The 22,694-nt window shown below is 41.7% G+C and overlaps 1 protein-coding gene across 2 annotated transcripts in view; it reads left to right on the top strand.

Moving 5' to 3' along the window:
• The window catches only part of LOC109413080 (outer dynein arm-docking complex subunit 4), a 46,124-nt gene that overhangs the window by 15,451 nt on the left and 7,979 nt on the right, over nt 1-22,694 (top strand). The window contains exons 2-3 of one of the 2 annotated variants that reach the window (XM_029857289.2): nt 8,813-8,935; nt 9,006-9,044. In XM_029857289.2, coding sequence (XP_029713149.1) covers nt 8,813-8,935; nt 9,006-9,044 — 162 coding nt within the window. Of the gene's footprint in view, nt 1-8,812; nt 8,936-9,005; nt 9,045-16,735; nt 17,305-22,694 lie in introns of those variants that run through there. The other variant, XM_029857288.2, reaches the window with a different exon arrangement.

The following is a 22,694-nucleotide window of genomic DNA, read 5'->3' as shown; positions in this document are numbered from 1 at the left end:
TGTCGAACGTTGTACGATCCACGTTGTTTCTACTTATAGCTAGGGTACAGAAGGGCATTTCACCCCATCAAAGCAAATGTGACCACGTTCCCCATAATTCAATGATTGAGCTGTGAATAAAGAACCAGAAGCTCCATATACTTTACTTCGAAGCAACAATGATAGAAAAAGGACGCATGGTAGTTAATATATTGATACAGGTTCAAATAGCCATGCTGAATTTGGTCTTTTGGTCATCCGAATTTAAGCATACGTATTAAGCATTACACACTTGGTTTGCTTCTCATTCCTGTATTTTTGTTAGAAATGTACACGCATGATGCCGAAAAGGGCGAAGATAGTCGGTGTCCAAATTGTCTGTTTATGAAGTAAATTAAACAGAGGAGCCGAGGATTACAAAGCGTGCTTATAATCTATGTGTCCTTTAAATTAGATGATATTTCCAAATTTGAAAAATCTTCGTTCTCTGATCTGCGCTAAATTTAAAATCCAGTTCACATTTACAGCAAATAAAACTATTATGATAAAATGACGAAAAATAGTTTTCGGGAGCGATTTCAGACCTTTTCCCCTACCCGTTTGCATTTCCGTCGATACTGCTTGTTTATTTCAGTATACGCTGTAAGGAAGTTTCGCGTTGCAATCAATGAAGCAAAGATCAGAAAATGTGCCAGCTACATTACATTGCCTAGTATCACACACCGATTTTCTTGTTACCAGTAGGTAGTTGTCGACAGATTGAATTATCTGATAAGTATCTTCATGATTGTATTGAAATTAGCCGGTGTATTAGAACATTGAAAAGGAATATGTACACATAAATACTACATGTATGGTTGTTCAAATTGTCCAGTTTATTCAAGAGTTCGTGTAAAGTGTATGATGGTTTTTTAACTTTTTTTATTCTGATTCATCACAAATTTATAAAGGGGTTTTACTTGATTTTGAAAAGACAATAAATTATACATACAGTGCTTTTTTTGCGGTAAGAAAGGATTCATTTTGATTTATTCAGTTAACATCAAATTCATGATAATACCGAATCAACAATTTGCCGCCATAATACTCGATTTGCAGCTGCAGCTCTCCAACGTCGGTCACGCCCAATGCTCGCCAGGTCACGCTCCACCTAGTCCGCCCATCGTGCTCTCTGCGCTCCACGTCTTCTTGTACCAACCGGATGGTTAGCAAACACCAACTTTGCAGGATTGTTGTCCGGCATTCTTGCAACATGCCCTGCCCACCGTATCCTTCCGGCTTTGGCCACTTTCTGGATGCTGGGTTCGCCGTAAAGTGCATTCATTGTCGAGTAAAAAAAAAAACTTCGATTTTTGGTACTTTGGCCGAATACGCCTAAATGCAAACTACCTTCCTCAACATCAACTCCATCAACTCAAAATTGGCTTCCCGCACGCAACCTCGAAGTTGGGTGGATTGAACTCACTTTTGGGTACTTTTGTTTCTCCGTGCATGGTACATTTGGTGCGGGCGTGAATCTTTTTTAACCGCAGTTTCTTCTGGAGCCCATAGTAGGCACGACTTCCACTGATGATGCGCCTTCGTATTTCACGGCTCACGTTATTGTCAGCCGTTAGCAAGGAACCGAGGTAGACGAATTCTTCTACCACCTCGAAAGTATCCCCGTCTATTGTAACATTGCTGCCAAGGCTTGTCCTGTCTCGCTCAGTCCCACCTACCAGCATGTACTTTGTCTTAGCCGCATTCACCACCAGTCCGACCTTTGCTGCTTCACGTTTCAGGCGGGTGTACCCCAAGTAACCACGAAGCCGTATATAAGTGCATCAATTTTGCCATATATTGATAATTAAAATTATGAATATAATGCTGCATTACTTTAAACACCCCATTGAAGCAATATTAAAGTCGAAAAGGGCCCCACTAAAATCAAATTAGTGCCACATATTGCAGCACGCTGACAGCCATTGCTAAAGTAATATAAATGCATGTGCTGTACATTTGCATTTGACATGCTTGATACGTGCAACACGAAAAACCAAAACAAAAATCTATTTTTAGCACCGTTTCGTTATCGACGGTACTGATGCCCTCACACATTAATGTTTTAACCATTATTTTTTGTAGTCGGATCGGGAGTCGAACCAGAAGTGTTGATGACCGCTAGATGAGTTCCATACGCGCTGGCACCTTGGACCGTTTCTGCTGCAGTGATAACAACAGATATTTCATTAACTAAAAGGAAAATGTTCTTCTATCTCAATCATTGTAGTAGAGGGTAAAACGACTATGTCATATGTAATAGAATACAGTAAACTATCACATTCCGATAAATTACTGAAAATTACATAATGCATTTTAGAAGATATTTAATCAACATAAGAAAATAAAAACCTCGACTAAAACACCCTTCGCACATTGCTCATATGCTAATTGTGTTTTCTATCGTTATTGGCATGTGATTGCAGCCTACAGAAAAGAGAAAAATTCATCTCTAAATAGCTTTTGCTGTCGTCGATCGGTGGCTCAAACGGGGATTAAGTTGGTCGGGAGTCGAACCAGAAATGTTGAAGACCGCTAGAGTTGACCGTAAAGTTGTTCAATCTTCTTGATTTCATTTGTTTACCATTAGAGTCAAGCTTTTATAATTGTATTGTTAGAGCAAACTTTGCTAGTTTGTACATGGCATTTATTTAGTTTTTGCAGTGTTGAATTATTGGATTATCTTATATCACCTTTTAATAAACCCGAATGTAAAGAAAAATGCAATGCATCATCACATTGATAATGCCAATCTAAAGGATTATTGCATGACAAGTGTGGAATTACTGCATTTCGCATTGCAAAGGTTGATATTCTGTCTAATTCGTTCAATGTTATAATGCTTGTGGTTACTTGGGACTGTTCTGCCACCGTTCCAAATGTTCTAGCAATAATATCCATGTCATCCGCAAAACAGACAAATTGGCCGGATTTCGTGAAGATCGTACCCCGGCTGTTGAGCCCGGCTCGTCGCATAACACCTTCCAGGGCGATGTTGAATAGTAGGCAGGAAAGTCTATCACCTTGTCGTAGTCCCCGTCGAGATTGGAATGAACTGCATAGTTCACCCAAAATCCTTACGCTGGTCTGCACACCGTCCATCGTTGCTCTTATCAGTCTAGTCAGCTTCCCGGGAAAGCTGTTCTCGTCCATAATTTTCCATAGCTCTGTACGGTCGATACTGTCGTATGCCGCTTTGAAGTCGATGAACATGTGATGCGTTGGGACCTAGTATTCACGGCATTTCTGGAGGATTTGCCGTACGGTGAAGATCTGGTCCGTTGTCGACCGGCCGTCGATGAAACCGGCTTGGTAACTTCCCACGAACTCATTTACTTTAGGTGAAAGACGACGGAAGATGATCTGGGACAGCACTTTTTAGGCGGCATTCAAAATGGTGATCGCTCGAAAGTTCTCACACATTAACTTGTCATCTTTCTTGTGGATGGGACAGATTATCCCTTCCTTCCACTCCTCCGGTAGCTGTTCGGTTTCCCAGATCTTGACTACTAACTGGTGCAGACAGGTGGCCAACTTTTCCGGTCCCATCTTGATGAGTTCTGCTGCGATACCGTCCTTACCAGCCGCTTTGTTGTTTTTGAGCTGGTTGATGGCATCCTTAACTTCCTTCAACGTGGGAGTTGGTTCGTTCCCGTCATCTGCTGCACCAACATAGTCATTTCTTTCGCTGCCTTGGTCCTCCGTGCCTACATTCTCTTCGCCATTCAGGTGCTCGTCGAAGTGCTGCTTCCACCTTTCGATCACCTCACGTTTGTCCGTCAGGAGGCTCCTGTCCTTATCCCTGCAGTTTTCGGCTTAGCAGTTTAGCCTTTGCGGGATGCGTTGAGCTTTTGGTAGAACTTACGTGTTTCCTGTGAACGGCACAGCAGTTCCATTTCCTCGCACTCCGCTTCTTCCAGGCGGCGCTTTTTCTCCCGGAAGAGACGGGTCTGCTGATTCCGCTTCTCTCTGTATCGCCCCACATTCTGTCGGGTTCCATGTTGCAGCATTACCGCCCGCGTTGCATCCTTCTCCTCCAGAACCGCTCTGCACTCCTCGTCGAACCAATCGTTCGTCGACTCCGTTCTACGTACCCGATAGTGCTCTCGGCTACGTTGTTGATGGCTGCTTTGACTGTACTCCAGCAGTCCTCTAGAGGGGCCACATCGAGCACACCCTCGTCCGGCATCGCTGCCTCGAGATTCTGCGCGTATGCGGTGGCGACATTCGGTTGCTTCAGCCGCTCCAGATCGTACCGGGGCGGCCGCCGGTACTGTACATTGTTAATAACGGAGAGTTTTGGGCGCAGTTTAACCATCACCAGGTAGTGATCAGAGTCAATTTTAGCGCCACGATAGGTCCTGACGTCGATAATGTCGGAGAAGTGCCGTCCATCAATCAGAACGTGGTCGATTTGAGATTCCGTTTGTTGTGTTGATCTCCAGGTGTAACGATACGGGAGGCTGTGCTGGAAGAAGGTGCTACGAATGACATGTTCTTAGAGGCGGCGAAATCAATGAGTCGTAGGCCATTTTCGTTCGTCAGCTAGTGGGCGCTGAACTTTCCAATCGTCGGTCTGAATTCCTCCTCCTGGCCTACCTGAGCGTTTAGATCCCCTATGATGATCTTGACGTCGTGGTTTGGGCAGCGGTCGTACTCGCGTTCGAGCTGCGCGTAAAATGCGTCTTTGTCATCATCAGTGCTTCCGGAGTGAGGGCTGTGCACGTTTATTATAGTAATGTTGAAGAATCGGCCCTTGATCCTCAACCTGCACATTCTTTCGTCGATCGGCCACCATCCGATCATGCGCCTCTGCATGTCGCCCATCACTATAAAAGCTGTTCCCACCTCACGTGTGTTGCCGCAACTCTGGTTGATAGTATGATTACCTCTAAATGTTCGCACCATAGATCCTGTCCAACACACCTTCTACAGCGCTACGATTCCGAACCCACGGTCCTTCAGTATATCGGCAAGTATGCGGGTGCTCCCGATGAAGTTGAGAGATCTGCAGTTCCACGTACCAAGCTTCCAGTCGCAAGTCCCTTTTCGTCGCTGTGGTCGTCGCCATTGGTATCGGTTCGCATTCTTCTCTTGTTGATTTTCCGGTGCTAGTCTTTTTTACGGCTGGCTTGCAGCGCCTGACACCAACCCACTAACCCAGGGAGCTGGGCTTACCTTCACGGAAGCAAGGGTTCTGCATTGGCATTTCCTCCAACTGTAGTGCTAAATAGCTAGGCTCAAGCGCCAGTCTTCGCCGGGAGTGGAAGGTTATAAGAGTCTATTTTCTGACACAACGATGCTTATGACATTTGTACAAAATTCTAATAGACTTGGACAAGTTTATTATTGAGTTTAGAAAAAAACATGTTTATGAAATTTTTAATGATATTTTTTTTGCATAAGGGTTTTTTTTATATTTCTGTACGGGTCTGGGCCGGTCTCAGATTTGAATTGAAATTTTTTCCACAGGCAGGGCTCATGGATATATGAACAAAAAAAATGAACAATAACTCAGGGTCGCCCATTTTTCCGGAAAACTCAGGGGGATTTTTTTTTGTTTTCCCGTGACACTACTTACTTTGAAAAATCATAACTCAAGAACAAAGCATTGTAGAAACAAAGTTTTTTTTTAATAAAAATGAAAGCAAATTTCTCAGAAATCCATAAAAAATATTAAGGATATTTCATGAGCTTTAAACGCTGAAATTTTTGAATGCACTTTTTTTTCGTTTTTGAGTAATGGTCAATTTTGTTAAAAAATGTCCAAATGTGCCGAATAGAAACAAAGATTATTAATGAAAATGAAAACAAATTTTCTCGGGAATCCAAAAAAAAATATCAAGTGGAAAAAGTTTTCCACAAAATGTTTCACCGTTGAGAAAATTCACAAGGAAATGCCGGAAAAAGCTATGCCGGAACTCGCGGAAAATTTTCAAAAAAATGTTTTGAGTAGGTAATTTCACAAGCGTTCTATGACATTTCTGGAATGCACTTTTTTTCGTTCCTATGTTATGGCTAATTTTATGAAAAATACCTTATTTACACCTTGTCTTCAAAAATATTTAAGGTGGCTATTTTCTGAAAGTCCTCGCTTAACAAGTAAGGAAAATGTACTTGGTTGCTCAAATTGATGGACTCCCCATTAGTTAGAGCCGCAACAATTTTTGCAGACCCCTCGATTTTGGTAAAATGGTGGCTTATTTAAACCGTCATAACTCGAAAGTTTCTCCAAAAACCACCTCAAAACGAATTGTTGTTGAAAAGAGGAAAGATAGAGCTACTATTTACAATTATAAAAAGTTGGGTCGCCCGTATTGATTTTGGCCGCCATCTTGGATTTTTATACCAAAACATTTTTTTCACCATGATTCAGTAAGTTAACTGGAGACTCTATATCGCCAGCTAAACGTTTTTATAGATAGGTTGTTCCTGAGACTTCCATCATAGATCCTCTCAGGCTTTCTATTAGAATTTTTCACGAGGTCTTTGCAGGACTAGCTCCCGGGATTTCTTCCAGAGAATTTTCCGATATGCTTCTAGAATATATCGCTGGATTCCTTCAGGAATTTCTTCAGGAAATCACAGGAGTAGCCTCGGAAGAAACACCGTTAGGAATATGGGAGCACTAAGCAGTGGAAACAATATGGGGAGGCATTCCTGCAAAAAGCTCGAGAAAATATTTGAATACAACCTTGTTCTAGTACAAATCTCAGCACTTCGGTGGAAACTTTGTGAGAAATCCTGGGAAGAAGTCCTGGAGAAATCCGCAACTCCGGAAAGAGCATGAGCATATATGTATGACCGTACAATTAGTAGTTGCAACTCCGTGATTGACCAGAACAATCGAAATTGCACAAGAAACCAACAAACGGAGCTTGGGAGTAGCTACCGCCCTCAATGTGCATTTTCGAGAATTCCACGCTTTATTAAGTCAATAAAGGTGCCGGCCACGTCCTTACGGTTATCAAGGAAGGGAAGGATTGTTAGTGTGACGTACGTGGCTACTAGAGACCGAGAGCACCTCATCTTCTCCACGACTGTCACGGGAAGAAGTTCATGTTTGTGGGGGTGTTGTTGAAGTTACATGATCTGGATTCAAGTAAGTAAGGGTCTGTCCATAAATTACGTAGACCCTGTAAGCGAATGTCCAAAAACTCCAAAAAACTCCGGAAAGATGAATAAAAAGAACCAGAAAGCGAAATACCGCAACAATCCTGAGAGAAACTTACATAGAAACCCCTAGAAAAAATCCCACGAAATTGTTTTCGGTAAAACACAGAACCTCTGGAAGCAATACTGGGAAAACCTCTGCAATAAATTTTGCAGGATTCCCGTGGAAAACTCGAGGAGACATTGCATTACTCGGAATCTGGGAATTAACTCATCACCTAAATGGACTTCAAAGTTGCAAATGAGTTTAAAGAGGATAAAAAAAATTGTAAGTTTAAGTCATGCGAGATTTCAGGGGGCCTTCAAAAGAGTACATATTAAGATGATTAAAGAGGAGTTTCCAGACGTTTTAGAGGGCCTTCATCAGGTTTCAGAATGGTTTCCGGGGGGCTTAAGGAGCTTTCAGGAGAGCTTCACGAGGGTTTCAGGGAGGTTTCAAAGCGTTTCAGTGGGAGTCTCAGGAGGAATTTCACAAGGATTTCCGGGAGATTTCAAAGGAGTTTTACATATTTGTTTCAGATGGATTTCAGAGGGCTTTTCAAGACAATTCAGGGTGTTTCAGAGGGGCTTAGGAAGTTTTACTGACTCCCAGGGCCCAGGTGAACTTTAGATGGAGTTATGGGAATTTCAAAGCGTTTTGATGCGTTTTAAAGCATTTCAAGGCGTTTCAGGGAGTTTCAGAGAAGTTTTAGAGAGTTTTGGGTGGCTTCACAGGCTCTCAGCTTCAGAGAAGTTACAAAGACGTTCTAATGCGTTTCAAAGAAATTTCCTGATAGTTTAGAGGGTTTCAAATGGTGTTTAGCATTCTTCACAGGCTTTTATGTGAGCTTAAGGGGGATTTTAGGAGGATTCAGAGCTTTCTGAGGCTTTTCAAGGCGTTTCAATTCCTTCTGTCGGGGTTCAGAGAGGGCTCCTCTTGATAGATTCTCAGTTGAGCTTCGGGGGGTTTCATATGGGGTTCACAGCAGTTTCAATACATTTCAAGACATTTTAATGCATTTTAGGGCGTTTCAGGAGATTTAAGAGGAATTTTATGGAATTTTATTGGCTTCACAGGCTTACAGAGATTTCAGAGGCATTTCAAGCGCATTTTGTGGCGCGATTAGGAGGGGTTTCAGTAGAGCTGCCAGACGTTTCAGACTGATTACGTTTGAAGATCTGACGATCTTTACTCGGATACGCTTAGACATTATTGAACTTATTGAACTAGTTAAAACTTGCCTATGTTAGTATAAACTTTATCCATAATACTGTGACCAAGAATACTTTTGGGGAACATTAAAAAGTTTCTAGAATGTTGATCATATTTTTCTATAGTTGATTTCAAAATGTTTGGATATAATCCATCTAAAATGTTTTACAAATTGCGTCCACACTCCTCATGTGCTTTTAGGGATTTCTCCACAAAATGTTCAAACAATTCCTCATTGGTTCGTTGAAAAATAAATACCATACCACCCTTGAATAGATGTTGCAAGTTTATCAAGCTTCAAATGGAGAACATTAGTACCTCCCAAATTGCAGAAACATACATGTCGTCAATCAATCTATTCCTTTACCTTTTGACCACGGTGTATCCTGCCATACATTTTCTAATTCACCAATCTTCCAACACTTTCAGCGGAATCAAAAGAAAACCATGAGCAAGCCAGCGAAAAAGCGCCCCAAAAGCTCCAAACCCGTGGTGGACGAAATCGAGGTGGCGTGTAAGAACCTTCGTGATGAAGCACTCAAATACATGAAGGTATGAAGCTTTTAGTTTAGTACGGTGAATAAATTGTGTTCTAAGCGTTTGTTTGTTTGATTTGTTTCAGGTTCGAAACTTCAATAAAGCTCTGGGCCTATACGATCAGGTAAGGATTGGACAGGTGCTATTTTTAGTAGTAGTCGTTAATTTGCACTCCAAGCACGAACTTATATTTATCGATGTAATAAAACCTGGAGCAATGGGTTGATTTGGACTGATATGGCGATTATGTATCAAAACTAACACCATTGTAATACTGGACTTCAGTGATGATAAACAGACAATCAGTTATAACAAGTTTCAAGGCGAAGCTACGTAGACTCAATTTTGGTCATCTCAGACCCCTCTCCCCCTCGTAGAGTTTTGCCCATACAAAATTTTTCAAATCTGTATGAAGCGTATACTTTGGCCAGGTCTCCACCCCTTCCCCATTATAGTCAGACCCTGAATACCTGGAGGAGCTCATTACCTGTTGATTCTTGGAAACCAGCTTGTTGGTATTTGCAAACGAAAAAGTTAGTGTGAGAAATGTTTCACGTAGAGTCAATAAACAAAAGGAACAAGGCAACACCACACGGTACGGTGGATATAGACCACAGGGACTGGTTGTTGGTAGGTGGTAGTGGTGGATCCTTGCAATGCAATGTATCATTTGCTGTTTGGAATGGTACGTTCGCGAAAAAGGCCTCACCTGTCTCATCACGCAAACCCACGCTACTATGTCCGAAGGTATGCAGGATTTTGCTACCAGTTACCACTTTTTCAGTTTTTACGCTTCTTATGGGTTAAGAAAGTAACTATATCTTTGAGATTTTGGTTTTGATTATGAAAGTGAAAACAATCAGCATTAGCAATAAGCAAGTCGCCTGAAATCCTAGGTGGTACAGTCTCAAACCGCTGTTAAATGGGCTGCTTCCTTCCCATTTGTTATCGAAGCACAGAGATTTGTGGCTTATCACTGACTTCAAGGGGTGGTTTCTTTACCCTGGCTTAAGCGTTAAACTAGGTTTAACTATATGGGAAAGCCAGGGTTACCGGTTTAGCCGAGGTGAAGAAATCATCCCTAAGACAAGTTCTGCGCAATCCTTGGCCACGTCCTTGAGTCATCTGAGGGATGGGAAAGGAAGACTTTGGACACCTAAGAGAGGTGGAGAGACCTCTACGTTCTCTCAGGCCTAGATGTCAGGGGAGTTTGGGTGTTGTTAGCGGAAGGGTTAAGTCCAAAGGATACGTTTGGTCAACTTTTGGACACCAACGTTTCAAAACGATATGCTGGAACAAACTCACCAAATTTCATTTGTTTAGCGTTACATACCTCCCAAGTAACCAAAAGTTCCGCTTCCCATGACAAAATGCACTTTCAAGTTCCGCGAAGTTCAGATTAAGTTCCAAACGGAACTTTCTGGCTGCTTAAGAGGCTAACGATGAGCCTTGCTGGAACTTCGGTCACAAATTCCGGCAAGGCTAATTGTTAGCCTCTTAAGCAGCCAGAAAGTTCCATTCGGAACTTTATCTGAACTTCGCGGAACTTTAAAGCTGCTTAAGATGCTATGTCGGAACTTTGTCGGAACTTTCAAGTTCATGGAAGTTCAGTTCAGTAGCGTTGTGTTTCAATGAAGATTAAATTTATTTCTTTTACAGAAAACAACTGTTTAAGCGTACACGAATAAAAGACAAAATGAATATATCAAATCAATGAATACTAGGTTTGATAAAAAAAAAACTGCCGCCCATCGGATTCGAACCGACAGTCGCTGCGTGAGAGCCCTACGCTCTACCGCAGTACTACAGCTGCGATTGAGCGGACAGCAGGTAAAGTCTGACTTGAATCGATTTTCTGTCGGCAGCTAGTTTTGCACATTTGTACAGTAGTGAAGTTAGCTTGACTTTGTCAAGTGTCTTCAGCAGCACAGCGGTAAGTCGGCAGGCTATCACGCAGGAGGTTCCAGTTCAAATCTACATAGCAGCATCATATGTGAAAATATAATTATCAGTAGCAATTTCCAGACGTGAATCACAAACCCCCACGAACAGGGTGTGATTCTGAAACACATTTTTGTTTCTGCATGAATTTTGACAAAGTTCTGTCAGAAGCTGCTTAGAAGGCTATCCAGCGTGCTTATGTGAACTTTCAAGTTCCAAAATTACTTAAAAATGAAGCTGCTTAGAAGGCTAATGAGCGACCTCGAACAAGCTGCTTAGCTTATAAAGTACCCTTTTATCTGAACTTTTGGTTACTTGGGCTAACAATTATTAAAAAAAACTGAATACATTTTACGCCACAACACTCGGTTCGTTGCTGCACCTGGTTCGCTCACCTTCCTCGCTGCACTCCTGGTTTTCTTGTACCATCCTGATATCTCTTACGAAAACAAGCTTTGCAAGTTGTTGTCCGGCATTCTAACAACATGCCCTGCCCATCATATCTTCCAGAGCTCGTGGATCATTTATCGCCGCCACATACTTTTTTCTGCACATCGTCAAAGATGGTTGTTGCGAAGAGGCATTGGTGGAACGACTCTTTCAGCGGACATGTAGAAAGCAAACAACTGATTGCTGTTCAATCTGCTACAAAGCTGTAAATATATTTTATTAGATTCGTCAATTACAATGATACATGAAGTAACACTTACGAATTCGGTAACTACATAATAGAAAACAGATGATTTCTAACCGTCACCTCCTCACTAAAATTCTTCTGGGGTTAGCCACATTTCTTCTGGGGTTAGCCACATTTACACTTCGGTAACTACATAATAGAAAACAGATGATTTCTAACCGTCACCTCCTCACTAAAATTCTTCTGGGGTTAGCCACATTTTCTTCTGGGGTTAGCCACATTTTCATTGGCGTAGTGTATCTTCCACCTGAACACGCTACTGATCCTAACTATATCGAACGACACGTTGAGTGCATAAACCATGTTTGTGACTCCGTTGGCTTGTCTGACATGCATTTGTTATTTGGCGATTTCAATCAGTCTGGCCTCGTATGGAAGACTTCTTGCAGCGGTCATTTATATCCTGATCCTTGTGAATCAAACTTCAATGGTGCCAGCTCTGCACTCATTGATGGTGTGTCGCTATTAAATATGAGACAACTCAATCCTATTGTCAACAACTATGGTCGGAAGCTAGACCTTGTTTTCGGAAACGAACTAGCCTCTTGTCAGTGTATTGTCACAGAAGCTGTTGAGCCGCTCGTTATGATAGATGAACATCATCCTGCTCTGTCTGCTTCCCTGAAATGCCCAAGAGCAATGTCTTTCATTAGATCTGAAGTAGTTCCACATTTCGATTTTCGAAAAGCTGATTTCGCTGCGTTAAACCATGCTATCTCAGCAGTTGACTGGACACCGCTGCACACTGCTGATAATGTCAACAATGCTGTGGAAATCTTTACCCACACACTTACCGAGTTGTTCCGCGTACATATCCCCATTCAACGAACTATGCAAAACCCGCCGTGGTCGAATAATCGACTGAGAACCCTGAAAACTGAGCGAGCTAGAGCTCTGCGACATTACTCTAGAAACAAAAACCCTAGTACCAAGCGAGAATTTCAGATTTGTAGTAATGTATACAAAAACTACAATCGTCTGCTTTATTCACAGTATGTGCAGAGAAAGCAAAAGGAGCTGAAGCGCAACCCCAAGCGTTTCTGGTCGTTTGTTAACGAAAAGCGTAAGCAGAATGGATTGCCGTCGATTATGTCATATGATACCGACTCGGCTGCGTCTCCAGCGGATATATGCAGATTGTTTGCATGTCATTTCTCGAGCGTATTCAAACAGGACAATGCCTCTTCGCAGCACATAAACGCTGCCCTTAGGAATGTTCCACAGGATGTGCTGGGAATGCAAAACATCGTCTTCTCAGAAGCGGACATCAGCGATGCCATCAATAAACTGAAGTCTTCGTGTCAGCCAGGGCCTGATGGCATTCCACCGATCGTACTCAAAAGATGTGCTGTAGCACTTTGCGCTCCGCTGACTTCGATTTGCAATCAATCAATTGCCCAATCGACTTTCCCGGATGAATGGAAAGAGTCAGTATTGTTTCCTGTTCATAAAAAGGGTGACCGCGGAAATGTAACCAACTATCGTGGTATCACATCGCTATGTGCCGGTTCCAAACTGTTAGAAATTCTTGTCAGCAAAATTTTGTTCCACGAAGTTAAAAATCACATCTCATGCGACCAACATGGTTTTTATGCTGGTAGGTCAACGGTAACCAACCTCACTGAATTCACATCGTTTTGCTTACGAAACATTGAAGACGGGGTTCAAGTAGACACCATATATATACATACTTGAAAGCTGCGTTTGACCGCGTTGACCATGCGTTGCTTTTTGCGAAGGTGGAAAGGATGGGTGCTGCATCGAGTTTTGTTCAGTGGCTTAAATCGTATTTGGTAGATCGTCGTCTGTGTGTCAAAATTGGAACAGCTCAGTCCAGTTACTTCTCAAACCCCTCTGGTGTTCCCCAAGGCAGCAACCTTGGCCCACTTCTTTTTTCTTTGTTTTTCAACGATGTGTGTGCTGTACTGCCTCGAGGATGTCGGCTATTATATGCGGATGATCTGAAAATTTACCTGATCGTGAACTCGGCTCAGGATTGTCGGGAGCTTCAAAGACTCGTCAACGTGTTCGCAGAATGGTGTGGGATCAATGAATTGACGATCAGTACGAGTAAATGCTCGGTAATCTCCTTCACGCACAAAAAAGATCCAATCAATTGGAGTTACAACATTGGTGGTGAACAGCTGGAAAGAGTTTCGGTGGTAAAGGATCTTGGAGTTCACTTGGACTCCAAACTCTCCTTCAGAGAGCACTACTCCGTGATTATTGCAAAGGCGAATCGGAATCTTGGATTTATCTTCAGGATCTCCAAGGAATTCAGAGATCCATACTGTCTACGTGCGTTGTACTACTCGCTGGTGCGATCCGTTCTTGAGTATGCTGCTGTGGTATGGAGTCCGTATACTGGCACCTGGATATCGAGAATAGAAGCCGTCCAATCTCGGTTCATTCGTTATGCGTTGAGGTTTCTTCCCTGGCGTGATCCTATAGAATTGCCCCCATATCAGAATCGCTGCCGACTTCTCGGAATGGACACACTTGCCAGGCGACGTCAGCTGGAGAGAGTATTATTTGTGCAAAAAGTGCTTGTCGGTAGTATAGATGCACCTAACATTCTTTGCAAGATCAATATCAATGTAGCATCTCGTAGCTTAAGACGCTCTAATTTTATTAGATTACAGTTAGGACGCACCAATTATGGTCAGAATGAACCAATTCGTGTAATGTGTTGTTTGTTCAATCGTGTGTATGATTTGTTTGATTTTTCTGTTAGTTTAAACTGTTTCAAGCAACGTTTGTTAATTTCAAATGCGTTAATGTAATTTTAATTTAAGTTTTATTCATGTAGACACTGTTGTCAGATGAATGAGGGGGAATAAATAAATAAATAAATAAATAAATAAATAAAATCACAACCTGATGGGGGTATTATCATCAGCCGAGCTTTGTCTTGTGCTTGAGTTACATGATGGTGTTCAATTTTGTTGAATCTAAAGTGCGCTACAATGCGCAACAATGGTCCTATGCTTCAAGTGCTTGTATGTTCTCCTTGAGCATATTCCAGGTCTCGTTCCTGTAGAGAACCAACGGTTTTTTCAGCGTTTTATACATGGTGCATTTGACGCGAGGATGAATCTGTTTCGACCGCAGGTGCATGTGGACTTAATAGTAGTCCTGATTTCCACTGAAGATTCGCCTTCCTATTTCACGACTAACGTTGTTATATGCCGTTAATATGGATCCTAGGTAGACGAAGTCTTCCACCACCTCTAAAGTGCCCCGTCTATCGTAACACTGCCTGCCTCGTCGTTCGCGGTCCCGTCTGACAGCATGTACTTTGATTTGACGCGTTCACCATCAGTTCGACCTTTGCTGCCTCATATTTCACGCGGGTGTAAAGTTTTTTCAGTCTAGTCAGCTTCCCAGGAAAGCCGTTTTCGTTCATGATTCTCCAAAGCTCTTCGAGGTCGATACGGTCGTATGCCACTTTGAAGGCGATGAACATGTGGTGCGTTGGGACCTGGTATTCATGGCATTTCTAGAGGATTTTCCGTACGGTGAAGATCTGGTCCGTTGTCGATCGGCCGTCAATGAAGTCGGCTTGATAACTTCACACGAACTCTTTCGATTAAGGTGACACCCGACGGAAGATAATCTGGAATAGAACTATGCAGGCAGCATTCAAAATAGTGATAGCTCTTAAATTCTTACATTCCAAATGATCGCCTTTCTTGTAAATGGGGCATATTACCCCTTCATCCCACTCCTCCGCTAGCTATTCGGTTTCCCAGATCCTGACTATCAACCGGTGCAGACAGGTGGTCAACTTTTCAGGGCTCATCTTGATGAGTTCAGCTGCAATACCATCCATACCAGCTGCTTTGTTGGTTTTGAGCTGATGAATGGCATCCTTAACTTTCCTCAGCGTGGGTGTTGGTTCACTTCCATCCTCCGCTGCACTGGCGTTATCATTTCCTCCGTGGCCGTGGTTGATCGTTCAAGTGTTGATCGAAGTGCTGCTTCCACCTTTCGATCACCTCACGTCCGTCCATCAAGCGGCCTTTGTCCTTATTCCTGCATATTTTGGCTCGCGGAAACCGTTGCGGGATGCGTTGAGCTTCTGGTAGAACGTCCGTGTTTCTTGGGAACGGCACATTTCTCCGCAATCCGCTTCTTCCAGGCGCTGCTTTTTTCTCCCGGAAGAGACGGGTCTGCTGTTTCCGCTTCTGTTTGTAACATTCCACGTTCTCTCGGGTCCCTTGCTGCATCATTACCACCCGCGCTGCGTTCTTCTCCTTCAAAACCGTTCTGCACTCTTCGTCAAACAATTCGTTCCGTCGATTCCGTTCCACGTATACCCGATGGTGCTCTCGGTTGCATCGCTGATGGCTGCTTTCACTATACTCCAGCAGTCCTCTAGAGGGTCCGCATCGAGCTCGCCCTCGTCTGACAACGCGGCCTAGAGATTCTGTGTGTATGCTGAGTTGACATCTGGTAGTTTTAGTACTATATTGTACCATGGCGGTCGCCGATACCGTACATTGTTGATGACGGAGAGTTTTGGGCGCAGTTTGACCATCACTAGGTAGTGGTCGGAGTCGATGTTGGTGCCACGATAGGTCGTGACATCGATAATGTCAGAGAAGTGCCGTCCGTTATGATAAGTTAAGACGTGACCGGTAATCATTATTGACTTTTAAAACAACGATCTCTAGAATTATGCACATTGAGTAGAGGGGGTTAGAAGCGAAGGGGTGTAAGTGACAAAACCCACTTTCAAGTGAACGAGGTTTAAAGTTTTTGGCCAATTTTTCATCCCATACAAAATGTATGGAGTTTTAAAATCAACCCAATTTTCTCTAATTTATAGTAATTTTTCCAATCATCGGAGAAACAATTTTAAAAAAGTTCCTGAAAGCTTGAAATCTGAAGAATTTTATGGTATGCTCAGCTCTCATAATTGACCAAATTGATCACTTACACCCCTTTGATTCTGGGCCCCTCAGTAGTAAACCTTATGCAAACCTTGCGTATCGCGCAATTAAGATTATTCAGGTCAATCATAGAGTAGCAATTATGAATCAAATGCCTATGATTTTTGTAAATATTTATTACTACTGAATACCATAAGAAAGTGTCAATCCCACCAAAGGTGAATGCATTTCCTACGATGTTAGGCATTCCACCGACCCTAAAGTAGCTGGCATGCAGTTTAAGGGTTCTGGGCTTCTTTATGACAAATCGATTATCAAGTGTTTGTTTCCATGACTCTGTCGGTATCACCAAAGGTGTAGTAACCGTTCCAACAGTTCTCGCTCGGGGTGTCGCGATAGAAAGTCAATAAAAATACTTGAACATTCTTCCACCGCTAGTTCTACATTCCGTTGCATTGTGCTGGTCGTGTGTCCTTTTGCGAATTCTCTCGGTTTGCCCATTAGCTGGAACTGTGTCATTTTGGGGTGAATTTATTGTGCAGTTAATAAAGCAACCGAACGTAATTTACAAAGATGAGCAAAACGGCTGTCGCCATCCTTGGAGGGGACGACGAATTGCTTCAAAGTTTCGTACGTGTAGGCTTGCAGGAAGGCGAAGATCAGCATCACCATCACCAGTCTCAACAGTCGAGCCATGCCACAGGCGGAAGTTCCGGTGGGGGCGGTGGCTCGCACCAGCCAAGCTCTACGCCGCATCAGTTGCAGCAACCGAAAATCGAAACCCACCTGGTGCGACAATATTCGGACCACTTTTCCGAGGTCAGCGATAAGAACGCAACACGGAAGTACAGGTATGGCGTGGTATTTTTTCGAAGTGGAGTATTCATGAAAAACAAGGTATCCAATACACATGGTCAGTCGTTTCACGTTTCTGGGATATGAATGAAATGTTTATTTAGGTGGGTTTAGGTTTTCAAAAACTTGTTACAAATTGATTACTCTTCGACATTATATCGAGCACAACTAACCATCAATTGAAATAATGGTTGTACTAGGTGTGCAACACTTTTCGAATTTGTTTAATCCAATTTTATCCAGAAAGTCTTTTACTTCAAAGATCAGAAAAAAACTGAAGTTTCCGAAAAGATCATGTAGGGCACTAATTGGTATACCTTGAATATATTGTGATATTGATATATGCATGGACATCCATTTTATTCACATAAGCTAGTATGACACTCTTTGACCAATGCCAAATATTTGACCACTTTTGACAGTTAAATTTTGACCAAGGTGTACCTGGCAAACAAAAATATTTGTCACTCTCGAAAAACGAATAGGGACAAACAGAGCCAAATAAACTGCCAAAATTTATCTGTCAAAAGTGGTCAAATATTTGGCGTCTGGGCAAAGAGTGTAATAGCACCCATAGCGTGAATCAGAAACTCAGGAGTGAGAGTCGACGTAAACCTGAAACATACACTGAGGAGCATGCCATACAGCTACGTAAAGGTACTGTGTAAATTTTCTGGTATCAACACAAAAATGTGTAAAACCAATGTTGCACAAATTTTGTGTGGTTTGGTAAATATGCATCATATGCTCATGTTCGATCTCGACCCGTTGTCGGCGTCATCTCTGGCTGATTGATTCCATCCCAAGCATGTGCTGAGCAGAGATCGTGCATTCAAAATGTTATCAATTGTTCTATTCCTCATCGCAATAGCTCTATTATCATCGTCCAGCGTGCAGCATCTCTGCTTTGGCGCCGCTACACAAGCGCGCCAAACTGCAGAAAGCAGCGCGCGCGGCAAATCCAATAAATGATTATTTTATCCAATTGTTCACCCGTACTTGTGCGCCTATAAAAGGCGCACCCGATTCGAATGTAATGAGAATAGTAAGTGAAGATCACTCCCGAGCAGGCGCGTGCCTCTCGGGGGCAAATAAATCCAAATAGTTTGAAACAGTAGTTGTTTTCGTCGTCGTCTGGAACCCTCCTCTCCTACCACACAACGTAGAACCCTAACCCTTGACGAAACAGCTCATTATCATAAGAGCAGACCGATTAGAGCATTTATGGTAGTTTTTTTCCTCCCCTGTTGGGGAAATTAAGCCACTGCGTCCAAAAAGCTGAACTTTTGTGGCATGTCCTGTTTTAATATTCGCATCTAGACAGCTAATTGTCATGTGTCAAGTAATCAGCTTCTGCCTCGATGCGTCGTCTCCCAGTCAGGTGCTATGGAATTTATAAACTCCAAGACCTTCCCAGGTTCTGCACACCAGATCTCACTGGGTTGCAAGCAACCACTATTTAGAAATCTTTGCCTGCGCGTGTATAAAGCTCCACAACTGCCAAGCAGATGTTCCGAGGTTTCACGTTCCATATTACAGAAACGACAGATATTACTCTGAATCAGGCCAATATTTTTCAAGTGATACCTGCTCGGGCAGTGTCCAGTTACTAGGCCAGCGTATGTATGTTTTCTGTATCTCTTGTTGAGCTCTAAGAGCTTTTTGGTGTTATAAGCATTTGGTGTTATAAATCGTTTTGACTGATTGCAATTTTTGACATCCATCCAATTGGATATCACCCTCTGCTCAGCCCAGCATTTCAGGTCCATTTTTATTGTACAGTTTGATATACCGCAGAATGTTTCTGGGGCAGCAAACTGTAAATTGGAACCACTTTTAGCAAGCTCGTCTGCCATTTCATTCCCTTCAATGCCGCAGTGACCTGGGACCCAGTATAAGTTTACTGAGTTCCCATGGCACAACCTGCGCAGTGAAAGAATGCATTCCCAGACAAGCTTTGAAGTGCATTTGTCAGCGCATAATGATTTTTGTGCAGCTTGACGGCAGCCTATTTAATGCACCCATAGATAAACGAAAGTGCACCATAGAAAAACAAAAATGCACCATAAATAATTAAGTAATGTACCGATGAAATGCACAGCATTCTCCATAAATAAATATAAATGTTCCATAATAAATTAAAAATGTAGCGGTAAACCAAAAAAAAATTTAGTCAAAAAGGAAACATTGTATCAATAAAAAATTAAATAAAACACCATAAACAAATAAGTTTGCTCCATAAAAAATAATAAAAATATCCATAAATAATGAATATTTGCTCCATAATTATACCATATTTGCTCCATAAAAAATTGAAATTGCACCATAAATATCATCAAATTGCACCATAAACAAATTGTAAATTTTACCACAAAGAATGTAAAAGCTACATAAATTTAATCTTATTGTACCATTGCTGCAGTGTCCAACGACATATAGTTTTAGGATGTGGATGGGATAATGTTAATAAGTAAAGAAGAAAATAAACAGAAACCATGTACCAAAACACGCATCTATGAAAGAACGACTTAAAAGATGGAAACACTATGAATGCAATTTACCGGATAATCGCTTCCTGTTCGAACTCGCTAACGCTCACGGGATAACATCTCTGTTTGCATTATACCGGGAAATTCTTGGATTTGTGGATTACCTAGAACCGAATCGACACAGTTACAACGCATCCACAGGCTACGCCGCATGTATTAAAAGAATCCGCATTTTGAAAGAAGGGTTAACCATATTCTTGGAGTTTACATAATATGTAATGTAAATATATTATATTTATTAATGATTTCAATTTGATCGGAAAAATTATCAAAAAATTAATCCATGTTTTATATAATTATAAAATAAACTAAGTATCCTGATAACAACTGACGTTCTTTTTATTAGATTCTTTTTAGATTATCAGGAGGAGCAGAAAACGGGCTTGGTGGTCTAGTGGCTACCGCTTCTGATTCGTATGCAGAAGGTCATGGGTTCAATCCCTGGCCCGTTCCTTTCATCCTACTTTATATCTTTCTATCCACTTTCTCTCGCTCTCTCTTCTTTACATATACAACTAATGTATATTCATATGTTCATAGTCTTCACTATAACGCCTACGATTTATGCAACCAAAGCGTGCTGTGCCGCTTGACCTTATTCACCTTATTCACCACACAATCTATCACGAACACTATAAAAATAACCCTATTCCATGGATCGCATCCGTGCGTGGATAATCCGTGGTTGTGGGGATGCAGAGGTGATCTCGGTCTTAAGTAGCAACAACCAGTACACTAGAATGTTAGAACATTCCTTTCCCTTCCCAACTGACTATAAGGACGTGGCCGGCGCCGTTATTGATCAAGAATGTATGAGCTGCTTAAATTGCACTTTTAGAATAAGTGGAGTGTCCCAGCCCTTATTCATTTGGATCCCAGTGCAATTGGTACCAGCTCAGATCAATCACGGAGGAGCAACCATTGACATGTATAGTCAGATTTGATTTTTTTTAAATTAAGGCAGAAGGAGCAGAATATAGCCTTTTAAATTCACATATTACTATATATTTACATATTTCCAGTGCTACTAGCCATTGAAATACTGCTAATGATGCAGAATTTGATTAATTTTTGTAGATTTTGCATTCTTTGAGGTAAAATTTATAGTTTGTTAATGGTGCATTTTGATGATATTTATGGTGCAATTTTAATTTTTTATGGAGCAAATATGGTATAGTTATGGAGCAAATGTTCATTATTTATGGATATTTTTATTATTTTTTATGGAGCAAACTTATTTGTTTATGGTGTTTTATTTAATTTTTTATTGATACAATGTTTCATTTTTAACTAGAAAATTTTTTGGTTTACCGCTACATTTTTAATTTATTATGGAACATTTCTATTTATTTATGGAGAAAGCTGTGCATTTTCTCGGTACATTGCTTAGTTATTTATGGTGCATTTTGATATTCCTATGGTGCATTTTGTAATTATTTTGGCCGAAATAACCTTTTACCCAGCTTGACTATCTGAGAAAACACAAATATTTGCATATCTGTATTTTCTCTCAAAGCAGATATTTGCGCATTTCAAAATAGCAAAAAATCTCCGCTTGAAACACCGTAGGATAGTGTCCCATCGCCACTGAAATTTGTATTCCAGGTTCGTAAATTCCTGCTCCCGTTTTTATTACAACTTTTGAGCCATCTGTATAGAATTTGATTGATCCTTGACGAACAGTTGGACCTCCGACTTCCCCATCTGCACGAGTTGTTTCGAACACCATGGTTCTCCACAGGTTTCATCTGGTCTTTAATCATTTCCATTACTGGCATATTTTGGAAGTATTGTGAAATGCTCAGGTGACCTTCAAGATCACCTGACATAAACTTTTCAACTCGTTCAAGTCTCAGCAATTCCTTTTCTGCTTCTAATTGCACGTACTCGTGCAAAGGAAGCAGATTGAGAATCGCATCTAAAGCTTTTGATGGAGTGCTTTGAAACCACATTATTATTTTTGATTTCAAGCCCCACTTTCTTCCAATAGTTTTGGCGCACTTGTTGCCTTACCGATCCAGGGCTCAATTTGAGCATTCCAGTTCAGTTTGGAATCCAGAATCAAACCCAAGAATTTGACTCAATCACTGGGATGAATTTGTATCCCTCCAAGCCGAAAAGCTCTTAGGTTGATCTTCCTTTTCCTAGTGAAAGGGACCATTACGACTTTTGACGAGTTGATGCTAAGGCCCTCCTTAATACACCATGAATGTGTGTAGTTTAGGTCCCTTTGCATTCTCTCCTAAACAGTTCCGTCATACTTTCCTCTCACTAGTATGACTATATCGTCTGCAAAGCCCACAGCTTCGAAACCCTTTTTCTTCAAGCCTCTTAGAAGATCGTCTACAACTAAGGACCACATTAGTGGTGAGAGGACTCCTTCTTGAGGGAAACCCTTCGTTGCCATTACTGTTATAGAAGAACCTCCCAGCTCAGAGGTGATTTCTCTTTTTGCAAGCACAGTATAAATCCAATGTATGATACAGTCAGGTCTTTTATTTCGCGGTTTTCATTTAAGCGGCCGCGTAAATCAGCTAAATCTGAGGCGGTGTTTATTGTCCTACATATTTGACTCCGTAGAGATTAAACTAGAACATCCTTCACCTTCCAGAGATATTGTATCATTATCATTGGAATCCACACTTAGAATCGAACCTGGAAAATGGGTTTCCATCATTAAATCCAAAGTTTCACGAGGAGTTTTGGTAAAAGCTCCATCGTCGCGCTTTAGGTTTCCCAATTCATTTGAATGATTGAAAGCGTTTTCTGTAGTCTTGCAACTACAGGAGTGCTGTTTATGTTTTCACATGTCAGCAGCCAAGATTTTCTTTAGATTT

The sequence above is a fragment of the Aedes albopictus genome, chromosome 3, assembly GCF_035046485.1.
Source record: "Aedes albopictus strain Foshan chromosome 3, AalbF5, whole genome shotgun sequence".
Taxonomy (NCBI): domain Eukaryota; kingdom Metazoa; phylum Arthropoda; class Insecta; order Diptera; family Culicidae; genus Aedes; species Aedes albopictus.
The sequence above is the reverse complement of the archived record's forward strand: the minus strand, read 5'-3'. Positions and strand labels throughout refer to the sequence as shown.